Source organism: Lissotriton vulgaris, chromosome 5 (assembly GCF_964263255.1).
Source record: "Lissotriton vulgaris chromosome 5, aLisVul1.2, whole genome shotgun sequence".
In the NCBI taxonomy this organism is placed as follows: Eukaryota; Metazoa; Chordata; class Amphibia; order Caudata; family Salamandridae; genus Lissotriton; species Lissotriton vulgaris.
The window spans coordinates 1348035544-1348050265 of NC_141693.1; the positions used below are offsets into that span (position 1 = coordinate 1348035544).

The 14722-nt window shown below is 48.3% G+C and overlaps 1 protein-coding gene across 1 annotated transcript in view; it reads left to right on the forward strand.

The window, feature by feature from the left end:
- The window catches only part of CSDE1 (cold shock domain containing E1), a 689720-nt gene that overhangs the window by 155404 nt on the left and 519594 nt on the right, over positions 1–14722 (forward strand). Inside the window, 1 exon segment of the mRNA XM_086923281.1 lies at positions 12381–12478. Coding sequence (XP_086779407.1) covers positions 12381–12478 — 98 coding nt within the window.

Below are 14722 nucleotides of genomic sequence, written 5' to 3' on the forward strand. Positions count from 1 at the left end.
ACTTTCCTCAGCATGGCGAGCACATGGAAGCATGAGCTCACCACTTGGTTGCTGTATTGTTTCAGGGAGAGCTCCTGGTCCAGGCGCACGCAGAGATTTTTTACCACCTGCTTTGGCTCTGGGACTGGGCCTAGATCTTGCGGCCACCAGTCTGGGGACCATAGGAGCTTTGCCTCACCGAACAGCATCACTTCCGTTTTTGCAACGTTGCATTATCACCCCCCCCCCCCTCCCCCCTACCCAACAGGGTACCTCTAGCCCCTGTCTGGAATTTAAATGCAGTCATAACTAGACTAAATGCCCCTTTGTAGCCCCTTCATTCTGCCCTGTCCACTTTCTATCTTGGAAAGTTAGGTTGCTAGTTTTGCAAGTTTTGCGGCGTGAATCTTTCTGGATTCGCTATGCTGTGCATTATTCCGCCATCTAGTGGTTGGGTCTGGAATTGTAGTATTTCTTCTCTTTTTTTGATTAATTTTTTCGTGGCCCAGGTGGGCGTCGACATACCATTTGGTGTCCTTTGTGACTTTGACGCTCTTCCTCCGGAAGCTCCCACTTTTGGTCCCCATCTTTAGATTCTTTTTGGGTCGCAGTCGACAGTGAAGGAGCTTCTAAACTTTGGAGAGAAGAATCAATGAAAAATCAACAAAAACATCGAAAGATCACCAGAGAAGGTGCAGGATTACGAGTCATGTATAGAGGTCGACGATAGAGGAGAAAGAACATCGAAAACTAGAAGTTTCTTCGGAGAATGCGCACACAGGGGACTCCCTGGGCGCAGTGATTGACAAAACTCCCTTTAAATTCTGCGCAAACTGCCACCACAAGTACGCGCAAAAGGAACAACACCCAGCTTACAATCTCTGCCTGCCGCTCGACCAGCGAAGTGAGGCCTGCAGCGCCTGCGCTGCATTCACCCCGAAGACCATCAGAGTAAAAGGGGAGGCAAAGAAGAGCAAACTACAGCATAAAGGGGCAGGGGACACCTCCATTGTGCCGAGATTTGGTACTCTCCAGTGGAGAGGAAGATAACATCGCTGAAGGACCGGAGGACGCCGTAGCCGTCTAGGTCGAAATGAAAACGCCGAAGAAACCAGAGAGTCCGCCTCCCCCCGTTCTGATCCGAGGCCACCGAAGTCATCTGCGGCGTACCACAAGGGTCATCACTCAGCCCAACCCTCTTCAACGTCTACATGAGTCCTTTCCCAGCCATCGCACGCAAACACAACCTCAACATCCTCTCCTACGCCGACGACACCCAGCTAATCCTCTCCCTTACCAACGACCCCGACACCGCCAGAACCAGCCTACACGAAGGGATGAAAGACGTCGCCGAATTGATGAAGAACAGCCGCCTGAAATTGAACTCAGACAAGACGGAAGTCCTCATCCTGGGATCATCGCCCTCCGCCTGGGACGACTCCTGGTGGCCTACTGCCTTGGGCACCACCCCCAAACTAACGGACCACGCACGCAACCTGGGCTTCATCCTGGACTCCTCCCTCTCGATGACCAGACAAGTCAACGCCGTTTCGTCATCATGCTTCAACACCCTGCGCATGCTCCGTAAGATCTTCCGATGGATCCCCACCGAAAACCAGGAAGACGGTCACCCAGGCACTCGTCACCAGCCGACTGGACTACGGAAACACCCTCTACGCCGGAACCACAGCCAAACTTCAGAAAAGACTCCAGCGCATCCAGAACGCCTCCGCAAGACTCGTTCTGGACATCCCCCGACACAGCCTCATCTCCGGCCTTCTGAGAGACCTGCACTGGCTCCCCGTCAGCAATAGGATCGCGTTCAGACTACTCACCCACGCACACAAGGCCCTCCACCACTTGAGCCCCAAGTACCTCAACAACCGCCTGACCTTCTACGCACCCACCCGCCAGCTACGATCGACCAGCCTCGCCGTCGCCGCCGTACCACGCATCCGCAAAGCCACCGCCGGGGGAAGATCCTTCTCCTACCTGGCAGCCAAGACATGGAACTCCCTCCCGATCCACCTCCGGCTGACAGAGGATCACCTCTCCTTCAGGAAGCTCCTCAAGACCTGGCTCTTCGAGCAGTAACGGACCCCTCCCCTCCCAGCGCCTTGAGACCCTTCCGGGTGAGTAGCGCGCTATACAAAGCCCTTGATTGATTGATTGTCGTCAAACCCCAAACACTCCACTGATAATTACAGAAGTGAGTCAAAGTCCTCGAAGGGAGCATTGCCGTCAAAGCTTTATATGTCTGCAACTGCATCCAAGGACAAACAGCTCGTCGGTTCCTTCGAAAAGGACTCCCAGACGCAAAATCCCAAGAAAAGGGAAAGCCGCCGAAAAGCATCCACAAAAAGGAGGAAAAAGTACCATACAATGAACGGAACAAGGGGGTCTACTCCACCTACTTCCTCATACCAAAGGTAGACGGAACCTTACGGCCAATTCTAGATCTAAGGTTCTTGAACAGGTTCAAAAGAACTCGAAGGTTCAAAATGACATCACTCCAAGCGGTCATACCACAGCTTCAAGGAGGGGATTACATGGCAATTATTGACTTAATGGACGCTAACTTGCACATTCCCATCAACAGCAAACACATACATCTCCTAAGGTTTATGATCAACAAGACTCACTATCAGTTCACAGTGCTGGCATTCAGACTCAAATCCGCACCAAGGGTTTTCACAAAATGCCTGGCAGCAGTTGCAGCACACTTACGGAGGCAGGGTATACATGTATATCCGTACCTAGACGACTGGCTGGTAAAAGCAAACTTCTACAAGTGCAAGCGACACATGGAAGAAGTCATACAAACTCGCCCAACTAGGGTTTTCAATCCATTGGGGAAAACCATCAGTAGAACCAGAGCAAGTGAAGATATTCTTAAGGGTAGCGATCAACACCATACAAAACAAGGTGATTCCAAGTGCAAAGAGAACCTTGGCAATATTGAAGGAGATATGTCTGTACCACAAGGGGCACGTTCTGACAGTGAGGACAGTCAGAAAACTGGTGGGAGTGATGGGGTCATCACAACAGATGCCTCCCAGATGGGGTAGGGAGCGCACATGAACTCTTTCAAGGTAAGGGGATTGTGGTCACAATAGGATGCGATAAAGCACATCAACTACCTAGAACTGAAGACAGTGTTCCTAGCCTTGACAGCCTTTCAAAAACAATTGTACGGACACAGAGTACTAATCCAAACAGAATATACAACCACCATGTTATACATCAACAAACAAGGAGGGACACAGCCAGTGACACTATCAGGGCTTGCACAGAAATTATGGAGATGGGCAATTCCAAGACAATTGACTTGTTAGCAATTCATCTACCGGAGACGGACAATGTGGAAGCAGACCTATGTCTGCATCCCACGAGTGGGAAATCAGCCACCAAACAATCCAAAATATATTCCATAAATGGGGAACTCCGCATATAGACCTATTTCAACACTGCAAAATGCCAAAACTTCGCATCCAGATAACTGTGCAAACAGTCCCTAGGGAATGCGCTATGGATAAGGTGGTCAGGGACATTTTCCTACGCTTTTCCACCGATACCACTGCCACACAGGGTACTAAACAAATGCAGATTCAGCAACATAACACTAGTACTGGTAGCATCTCAATGGTCCAGACAAACCTGTTTCTCACAGATCATGGAGATGGCACAAGCACCCGCACACAGGTTTCCCACAAGAAAGGACCCAATAACAATGCAGAACGGAAGAGTACTACACCTCCAGAGAGCCTCAGCCTGGCAGCATGGCTCCTGAAGACCTAGAGTTTGCACACCTCAAACTACCTGCAAGCATAATGACGGTGCTCAGAGAGGCAAGGAGACCTACCACAAGAAAGTGCTTTGTAGCAAAGTAGAAAAGGGTGCATTAGGGAGAAAGTACAAAGAATTACAAAGGAATCAACTGTACTAAAATACTTAACACATCTACTACAGAATAAACTAAGCTACACATCTCCAAGGGTTCACTTAGCGGCGATAGTGGCTTACACAAGAGGAGAAACAGGAAAGTTTCTTCACCTCTCGTAGTAAAGAGATTTCTAGAAGGGGCAAAGCGAATCGCACCTCCAAACAGAATGCCAGCTCCAGCATGAAACCTCAACTTAATGTTAACTCAATTGATGAAAGCACTATTTGAACCTATTCACAAGGCATCCATGCTCATGCTAAAGACAGCCTTCTTAGTAGCCATCGCATCGCTACGAAGATTAAGCGAATTACAAGCGCTAATACTACAAGAGCCCTACCTACAAATTCTCCATGATCGGATTGTAATGTGTCACGGTTCCACTTCAATCAGACAATTCAAATACCAAGTTTTTTCTAAAAACCATCTGCAAGCACAGGAAGGGTGTTACTCACACTGGATGACAGGAGGGCAGTAATGCACTATAGACAAAGGAGTGCAGGAAGACGAAACAATTCTTTGTGTCTTTTGCCAGCAGTTTTTTGGGACGACCAGTTACCAAAAATCCCATTACACAGTGGATAGCACAAACCATACAACTCTGCCACAAACAAGCGGGGCAACATTTACAAGGAGCAGCTCATGCTCACTCAACAAGGAAGAAAGGAGCAACATTTGCGTTTATAGCAAACCCCCCTATTCAAGACGTTTGCCAAGCCGCAGCATGGTCCTCAGTGCACACTTTCACGAAGCACTACTGTGTAGATGGTCAAATGAACAAGGAAGCTCAAGTGGGACAAAAGGTCTTGCAACACATATTCAGTAATCAGAGCTCATCTTCCAACCCAGCCTCCAGAAAACTAACAAACCGCTACAAAGTCTATGCACAGCATAGTGAATCCGGAAAGATTCACGTTGCATAACGTTTAGTTTCTTACCTGTCGGTGTAGTCTAGCAGCTTGAAGATTTTCTGGATTCACTAGCGATCCCACCCTCCTCCGCCAGGAAGATGAGACCGGAGGGAGACTATTAAAACAGGAGACAGACTTTAAAAAAGGAGAAAGAGTAAGACCATAAGAAGAAAAAAGAATCTAAAGATGGTGACCAAAGCCCGTCGACGTCACGAAGGACACCAAATGGTGGTATGTCGACGCCCACCTGGGCCTCAAAAAGAAAAAGAGAGAAGAAATACAATTGCGGACCCAACCACTAGATGGCGGAATAATGCACTGCATAGTGAATCCAGAAAGTCTTCAAGCTGCAAAACTACATAGACAGGTAAACACTGCAATCACTTCCCTAAGGCATGTGCACACCAAGCTTTCACTTTGCGAGAACCTTTTTTACAGGTTCACAATAACAAAGTTGTCCTCAGAACTATCTCAGTTTCTGCCCAAGGTGGTTCTCCTCTTTTCACATCAACCAGACAATGGAGCTCCAGGTGTTCTTCCCACACCCGTACTCCGTAGCAGACATTGAAAGAGGCCCTCCTATACTACATTGATAGGACAAAATAATTTTGTAAGACCACAACTCCTATTTGTCACCTACACTAAACCACACAATGGCAGTGCCATTTGAAAAAAAGCAGGTGGTATCTCAGTGGGCAGCACTACAAACCTGCTATGCCAAGGACAGTAGACAAGTCCCTGCTCCACCTAGGCCCCATTCTACACACACAAAGGCAGCATCCATGGCCTTTCTGGGTAATATCCCAAAAGCTGACATTTGTAAGGCAGCTACTTGAGCCACCCCTCACACTTTTACCAAGCACTACTGTGTTAAAGTTCTACCCTGTAAATAAGCTCCTGTTGACCAGGCTGTACTACATTCACTTTTTCCATCTTCTGCAAAATCCTCTGGCTAATCACTGCTTAGGGGAGAACTGCTTTACAGTCTATGTAGAAAATGTGGATCTACAGCTATACATGCCATGAATGGAAAATGTTACTTGCCCTGTAAGCATCTGTTCATCGCGTGTTGTGCTTTAGTCAACTGCTCCCAACTTCCTCCCCAAAAGCCTTCAGTTGTTTCATTTGTTCTCCATTTCCCACCGTGCAGGAAAATAATCTAACAATGGAGCACATGCCCAGTCATAGGAGGAGTCACTAGACTTCCTGACTTGATAGACTTAGAAGTAAACCAGTTACATGGGTCCGAGCCCAATATTAAATGAGATGAGATGAGTATGCAGAGCATGTGGAATCTACAGCACTGCATGCTACTAACAGGATGATCTTGAACATGTTCTCCACAGCGATTAAATTAGCATCCAACATGGAATTTTATCCAACCCAGCCCCTTCAATCATCCTCCTTCCTAGAAAGGTGAGCGATGGGGCTACTAGTCGTCAACCACATGCCCTTATCCTTAGGCTTTCTACACTTCCTCTCTAGCTCTGCACACTGCTGCCATCTCCACCCCGGCCCTGCACACCACCACCTCCACCCCGGCCCTGCACACCACCACCTCCACCCCGGCCCTGCACACCACCACCTCCACCCCGGCCCTGCACACCACCACCTCCTCAGCAGTCACCAAATTACTCATAGAGGAGCATCTGCTGAGAATGGATAACATTGTGAGCCAGCTAAGCAGGGTGCCTCAGGTAGTCTACTAGTGGGAGATTAATCCAAAAGTACTTTCACAAATGTTTTAATCACCTTCTCACCACCATGTAATGCACAGAATGTCAAACCTTTCCTTCAGGTACCCTCTTTGAGAAGGTGGCCTGATATGCAGTGCTCACTATTCTAGTGAACACTATGTATCAGTCCAGCAACCCTTATTGATGATTGGTTGTAAGTCAACCTTATAGACCAGCTATCCTAGTAGCGTGGATACGAGAAGTCTAAGGCTAAAGACTCAAGAGGGCGTGTTAAGCCAGCTGTTTACCACACATATAGGAGCCTGGAAGAAAGAAGTTGCTGGCAGGCGACCAGTGAAGAAAGTTCGATGGATCCAAGCCTGGATCGATGGAAGATGACACCTGAAAGCAGAGGGGACCAAGTTCGAGACTACTAGCCAGTAGTCAGTGGGCACCAGGAGGGCACCGGATGGTAGCCACCTCGACAAGGTGAGTGGGTGACGCTGTGACCGCAGATCTCACGGACCAGGAGGCGTTGTCGGCGACCAGGATGGAGGAGCGATCTGTCCCACGATGGATGAAGCTGTCGGCGTCGCTGGACCCAGGATTGGGCAACAAAGCCTTGGCAAATTCAAGCCCACGCGGTGGACCTAAAATGGCGTCTGGAGTGGACCAGGAGGGTCCGGGGTGCCTCTCTTGAAGAAGGAAGCAAGGGCCAGTCTGGAGCAACCAGACCAGCAGCAGTGATGTCGTCGGGCGTCGTGAAGAAGGCCACAAGCCAGCCGGCTAGTAGCCACACAGCGCGGTGAGCACGCAAAAGCAGAAGGGCCCCACGCAGATCGTGGAGATGCTGGAGGGCTGATCTTCGGTGCTGGAGCTGCTCCAGGTTGGGGCTTCTCGGACCCCAAAGCACTCACCAGTGGAAGACTCGGTGGGCTTGTTACAAAGAAGTCGTGCAGTCTTGGCGATCGTCGGTCCCTCGAGGTCTCGTCGCACTCACGGTTCTCAGCTTTGCTGTAGAGGTGAGTAGAGGTCAGAGGTGCCAGGGAAGCCGGGTCTCGTCGAGCTGGGTCGTCGGATTCGTGAAGGACTTGCAGGAGACCGCAGTGTTCTTAGGATGGTGCCCGCTTGATGCAGTGGACTACTCCTTAGCCACAAGGGAGAATCTTGAAGAAGGAAATCTTGAAGTCCTTTCGCAGAAAGTCGTGTCTTGATTCCAAAGATGATCTAATTTGAACAGGGGGCCCGCTCCCATCTTTATACTAAAAAAGGGGGCTGACCCGGTGACTAGGTCCTGCCTATGGGTGGGACTAGGAGGGGGGTGGTTACACCCCTCTGCCATGCCGGACTTCCCCAGGCCAGGGGCTGGTGGGCCCCTGGAACTGGTTCAGACTGGCCTATGCGTAGTGAGCACCGGGGTGCCACTCAGCAGTCACCTTCCTGTAAAGCCCTGCCTACCCAGGACACACAAAACCATGTCTGGGACGGTGCTAGCACCGCCCCGGACAGGAAACCCTTTGTCCAAGCCTCCCTCGCTGGAAGGACTCCCAGCAGCAGGAGGTCAGACTCGTGTCTGTGGTGGCAGCATCCATTTTGTGGAGCTGAGGCTTCAGTTAACTTTAACCGGGGTTCACAGTTACCTACATGTCGTGTCCCTCTAGAAGGGTGGAATGCTAACCCCGTCACCAGAATTGGCGAGGGGTTAGTATTCCAATTCGTATGACACCTTACTCGACATGTTTTGATAAAGCAATACCAAAGATAGCATTTAACCGCGAGGATTATAATGCACTTAAGAGTATATGGTATGCGATATCATGGAACAGCTATTAGGACTTGGTTCCGCAAGCTGCAGACAGACTCAGCTCATGCCAGAGCACCATCTCACACGATTCCAAGCACTCTGCCTTCAGGATTGTCAAGGTCTGCCATAGGAGTGACTGATAGGAATCTGTGTGTCCATTTTAGGGTTAGGTTTAGGTATACTACACCTACAGCAAAGGGTGATTACACGACTTTGCCCCAGCTGTCATGCAGCCAGTTGTGTCAAATTTAGGAGGCCAGCCAGGGGTGGCATAATACATGCTGCAGCCCCTGGCAGCCCTGGGTACACCTATGCCCTGAGTTACAGGGTCTGATAAGGTGGCCCAGTACCAATTGGAAATGTACCTAAGGTACATGGAATCCATTTTACAGAGAGAGCAGTAGGCCTGGGGTCCTGATTGGCAGGATCCCAGGTCGACTATGTCAAAAACCAGCTAAAACACAGGGCAAAAAGTTGGGGGCAACCATAGTCAGGATGTACCTTCCTACACCCTCACCAACAGTCATAAGGCACTGCACTTTTTTGTTAACACTCATTTTATATCATTTAGACTACAGACAACAATGCACTTCAATATCCAAGACATCGACAGAATGCCAATCCTTATGATCAATAACCTAACATTTGGTATTGCATTTCTTAGCTCCATCATGCAGCCCACCTAACCATGTTACCTCTATTTCCCAGTCTTTTAAAGCCAGTTAGGTGCTTCTACAACAGCACAACTGCCTAACTCCGCCCGCTCCCCACACTTTTGTGTCTATAATCCATCCCGGTCCAACATCATTGTATTCTGTGCTCACTGGCTACTCTCATCATGCACCCTATTTCTCAAATAGTCTTATAAGGGTTGCCAAATATCTTTAGGCCTAGATGTAATAGGCTGCTGTTTAGCAAACCTTTCACTATCGGTATCGCAATATATTAAACTGTGAAGCCACTGTTCAAGTGTTGGTGTGCTTTTGCGACCCCAATGAATCGCAAACTCTCTCTTAGCAAGGAGTAGTGCTATACCAACATACCTACACAGTGCTTTGGGAAGGTCTACAACGTAGTCCAGTAGCACCAGTAGTGGAGATGGCCCAGCTTGAAGACTTGTCATCTGTTGCAGTGCTGTGAAGTTTTGCACCCAGTACCCCACCACCTTACTGCATGTCCATGTCATGTGGATATAGTCTGCCATTGATGAATGGCAGTTAGGGCAGTTAGCCGTGCAGGATGTGTCAATGCGTGCCATCTTTACCGGCACCATGTATACCCTCTGCAAATATTTATAATATATCAGCTTATGCCTGTCGTTGCTAGAGACCTTGCGGGTGTATTTGCAACATTCTTTCCATACATTGTCTGAGATGGGATGTACCAGTTCTACCTCCCAAGCATCCCTGACCCTGCTGTCACACTTTGGCAGGTATTCTAGACCAGCACGGTATAGTTTGGATACAAGTCTGATATGAGTAGCTTCAGTGGTGTGAAGGTATCTATTTCTACGAGATAGGTGGATATTCCGCTCCGCAGCTTCCTTTGAAGTCAAACTGGTCCATGAGTGAAGCGCCTACGAAGCGAGCGTCTTCAGTTTGTGAGATGTCCCCGAATCTCCCCCCCCCCCCCCCCCCCCCCCCCCCACCTCCCCCGGGGAAACAAGTCCCCAAAGGACTTCCAATCATGGAGTCCCACTCTGCAACTCTGGGCAATACCTTGCTTAATCTCCACAACGGCCCCCACAACGCTAAGGATGCCTGGCCTCCACCTTGGGGGTGCCCAGGAGTGGACGCCTCACAGGGAAAGCCAGGATGGGTTCCACAGCGGTATTCGTACAAGCGCCTTGATACCCTTGCGGTGAGTAGTGCACTATAAAAGTATCATTTTACATTTACATTTTACTGTGGGGTTTCGTGCAGGAGCCCTGGCACAGCCCACAATGCTAAGCGCTCCGCAGGCCACCCCTCACCTCCACTGTCTCAGTGGACAGCCGCACATGCCTCAATCCCGAGCAGCAAAGTTCCAGTAGTCAACACAGAGGGGGGTGTGAGGGGGGTGGTGTGCATCTCTAGCGCACCAATCCCGTCTCCACAATGCCAGGCCGGTCCTCCTGCACACTTGGGCTGACTTACACCAACCGGTCCAGATTGTTCCACTATAGTCAGCTCGGCTGCGCCCCAGGCCCGGCGATCTCAGGCCGCATCAGCAACCCGCCAGCGCCGCCCAGGTCTCTGTTCATGGGCCTCCGCAGACCCCCGGAAGCAGCTCGATCGGCCCCGCAGGATCCGCCATACCCGCTCTACTCTCTGCCAGCAGGCGAAGCTCACCTGCCGGGTGGGTATCTTGTCACTGCGCTGTCTTAGGCCCGTTGCTGGCGGCCGTCACGCTCCACCCTCTATGCTCCGCTGTTTCTCTCTAGGACTCCACAGCAGTCCAGCCCGATACAGCTCTGACCTGTCTACTGTTCATATTTACTGCATGGCAATTTCGATCCTGTGCCCACACCACACGCCCCAAAGGGGGCTTGTATCCGATGGATGCTGGCGGAGCTTCACCTCCGTGCGGCCATTATGGTTGGCGACTTGGCCACACCCCCTTGGGCACTTTACTTTAAATGAACTAGTCCCAGGATATTTGTGTATTGCTTTTATCCACTTCACCAGATCCTACATTTGGAGAGGGCCAAACAATCTTGGTAATGCATGGTTTAGGAGATTCCTCTATATCATAAGACCCTAACACTTTGATTATTGCAGTGCTCTTAGCCACCCACTGTCATGATTTTTTAACACTTTTTTATCTCATGTTTGTCAGTTTCCCAAGTGACTGGTGCTACATGGACGTCCTTTAGGGGTCAGGCTCAAACCTAGTTTTTTGCTCATTTTTATTACATTAATATAGCCTTATAGCCCACCGTAGAGGGCTATACCTGCTATTAAAGGCCCTCTCCAACGTTAAAGCGCCTTTAACAAGGGAGAGGGACTTTAATAGCCGGTATAGTCCAGCTACGAAGGGCTATAAGGCTATTAAAACATTCTGCCACTAGAGGGCAGAATGTTCTACCAAAAAAAAACAAAGCCTTATGGGAGCGTGAGGGGATTGGAATCCCTTAGGCTCCCTGAAGCATTTGTTCACAGCCAGAACTGTGAACAAAGAAACATTGGAATGTTGGAGCTCCAGGCTTATACCAGCCAATATAAGCCCAGAGCACTCCATTGTTTTCAATGGAGCTCCCACCATTCCAATGTTCTAATAGTAAATAATACTTTATTATTCACTATTGGTTTAATAAACATTGGAGCAGCCAAATCTAGACTTTCCCTGGCATCTTAGAGAACAAAAATAAAAGGGTTTTAATGTATGTTGTGGACGTGCATATGGGCGAGAGTGATTTTGGGCGAGACAGCATGTATGTTTGAGCATGCATGTTTATATATGAAAACGTGGTTTTGTGCATCAAAATGAGTGAGTAGTATATGGGTGTGAGTGTGAATCAGTGATTCAGTGTGAGTGCACTAGTCAGTGATTCAGTGTGAGTGCACTAATCAGTGAAAATGAATGAGTGCAAGTCAGTACTAATGATAGGATGAGTGTGAATAAGAGGGCTGGTGGAAGTTCGTTCGATGGTTGATGTAAGCAGGTCCTAGGCATAGTTACCCCCACTTTTTGCTGGTGTCGATGTGTTTTAACTGTAATACACAGCAGTTACTCATTGTGATGCCATGGTCGAGGGGGAAAAAGTTACTTCCTGTGATATCATTAAGGTCTAAGGGTATATGATACCACTTCCACTAACCCTGACATTTTGGTGAATTGACGTCCATGGGGTGCTAACTTATTCTACAAAATCTACATAACTTGCTTGACCTTATGCATTTATTCAAATTAAATTTCATACAAGAGCTGCGTTCCCACGCTTGCATACACTTTTGAAGCCCATGTTTTTGATTGTGAACGGTTTTCAAATTTCAGACATACCATTAAAATATTTTTTAGTTTACATTCATTTTCTTCAATATATTAAAAATGGGGCAGTTTATACTAACTCAAAGATTGTTTCCTCATAGGAAGTATTTTATCTAACCTACACCCCTGATGATGTTGATGGAAGCTCTCAGCTGGAAACTGGAGATAAAATCAATTTCATAATCGATACAAATAAGCAGTAAGTAGTGATTGTTGTGTGTATATATATATTTAGTAGTGAACGAAATGTATTTATTACCCGGTATTTGAAAGTAGCAAAGTGGACACGAGGTTCTTGGAGAACTGAGCTGTTAATAATTACTAATATTTTGAAAACGCATGCCATCGCCTTAGCATCTGCCAACTATTTTGCTGATCCGGTCACTAGCACGGTCTCCCTTACCTTCGTCTCATTGGGCTATCCATGCATTCCCCACCCAAGGTACAAAGCGGCAGCTGAAGCTGTTTCTTTTTGGCCTACAAATGACTCCAAACCAGCCATCAGAAAGTAGTAATCTGCATTTAGATACGTAATGAGCCACAACAGTTTTGCTGCATAGTGCACAGAATTCCAACTAAAGCAGGTACCACAATGGTTAAGGGGCCTGACATCATATGTACAAACTTCACAGCCTGACTTCAGCGCACTATGCCTCTGCATGGTGGCTGTTTACCAACTCAACTAATTATGTCTGAGTACTAAAGACACGCAGAGGAAGTAACACCTGCCAGGAAAATAGGGTTTATGATAAACTGGTCATCGCTTGCTAATAATCGCTTGCTGAACAGACTGTGTCTCTATGAAACCCTACATTTCTAGTTATCTCTGCTGTTGTTGCCCCCCCCCCCTCCCTTTCCTGCAACCTCCAGTGCCATACCTGCAACCTGTTTGCCAAAAGAAGAAAACCTATTGGAAAGCATTGGGCGAGCAAGACTAATTGTGCACCCTGAACCTGGCTGCCCCTGTGCCGCTGGTGGTGTATGTTTGTTGCTGCTTTCTGGCCCCTTGTGCTTGTGCTAACCCTAAAAGCTTGGCCTCTGCAACTGATCTACGTATCTGCAAGCAGCATGGCTCCAAGCACCCCCACTAAATTGAAAAGCATTTTGTCAAACTTCAAATTTGACCTATGTACCTGGCCATCCCTGTGCCGCTGGTGGTGCAGTTTTGGTACTCACCTGACTTATGCCCCTTCCTGACCTTTGGTCCTGAAGACTGGAATTGTAAGGGTATTACTTACCTGTTTAACAGTGATATTGTTTTTCATTAAACTGTTCTGAAAAGTTTTAAGTATCGATTTTTCAAAGTAAAAATATTTTTATTTAAAAATGTACCTTATTGTGAAGACCTTGATCTTAAAATAATAAACATCCAAACAAAGTATATTTTTCTAAATTTGGTCTGGATATCCTTCTTGAGTGGTGTGTGTCCATTATTGGTCAATGTTGTGCAATAAATGTCAAACTCTTCGGTGTTAACACCTTCCATGCTCATGACTAGCTCAGCTCGTCATGAACAATGGGATTCAAGGAAGTGCAGCATCCGGGATGAATTGCTGTAGCATTGAAGGTGTTAAGCCTAAGGCTGCTCACCCACACTACCACAAATAGAGCACATCTGGAAGAGGCAATTGGTTATGGATTCTTCACCTTAGAATTACCCATGGGAAGAGTAGTGCAGGTGTTCACGGACAATACCACCATCATGTGGTACTGCAACAAACAGGGCGGGTCGGGACCTGGATCCTATGTCAAGAGGCTCTCCGTCTCTGGACTTGGCTGGAACATCAGGGCAAATCTCTAGTGGTTCAACACCTGGCAATTTCTCTGAACCCAGGGTGGACAAACCCAGCTGCAGGTGTATGATGGATCACAAATGGCGTCTTCACTCGGAGGTTGTGCAAGGTCTTTCAGCAGTGGGGAGAGCCTTGGATAGATCTCTTTGCCACCGAAGGAAGCCGAATGTCCGCAGCTCTTGTAAGTGCAATTTCCAAGGTGGCACTCGCTCTGTGACACTTTTCGTTGTTGGTGGAGTTAGTCTTCTATACGTCTTTCCTCCTACTGACCAGAGTTCTGAAGATCAAGCGCGACTGGGCCCAAGTCATTTGTGTTGGGCACGAAGAGTCTGGTATCCTGAGCTGTTACACATGGCCATCGATCCTCCGATCAGACTGCCTCTTTGGGAGAATCGTCTGTCGCAGCAGCATGGGATGGCCATCCACCCGAACCTGTCTAGTCTCCACCTCCTTGCGTGGAGATTAAACGGCGCGGCAACAGTTGACATCTTTCGACCTTCCTCCCGAAGTCTGTATTGTTATCTTGGCAGCCAGGCGACCCTCCACTAAAATGGTATATGCCTGTAGATGGAACAAGTTTGTGGCATGGTGCGCAGCAAAGGCTGTGGATCCCCTTTCAGCCCCCCTTGCAAAGGTTCTCCTCTTTCTTT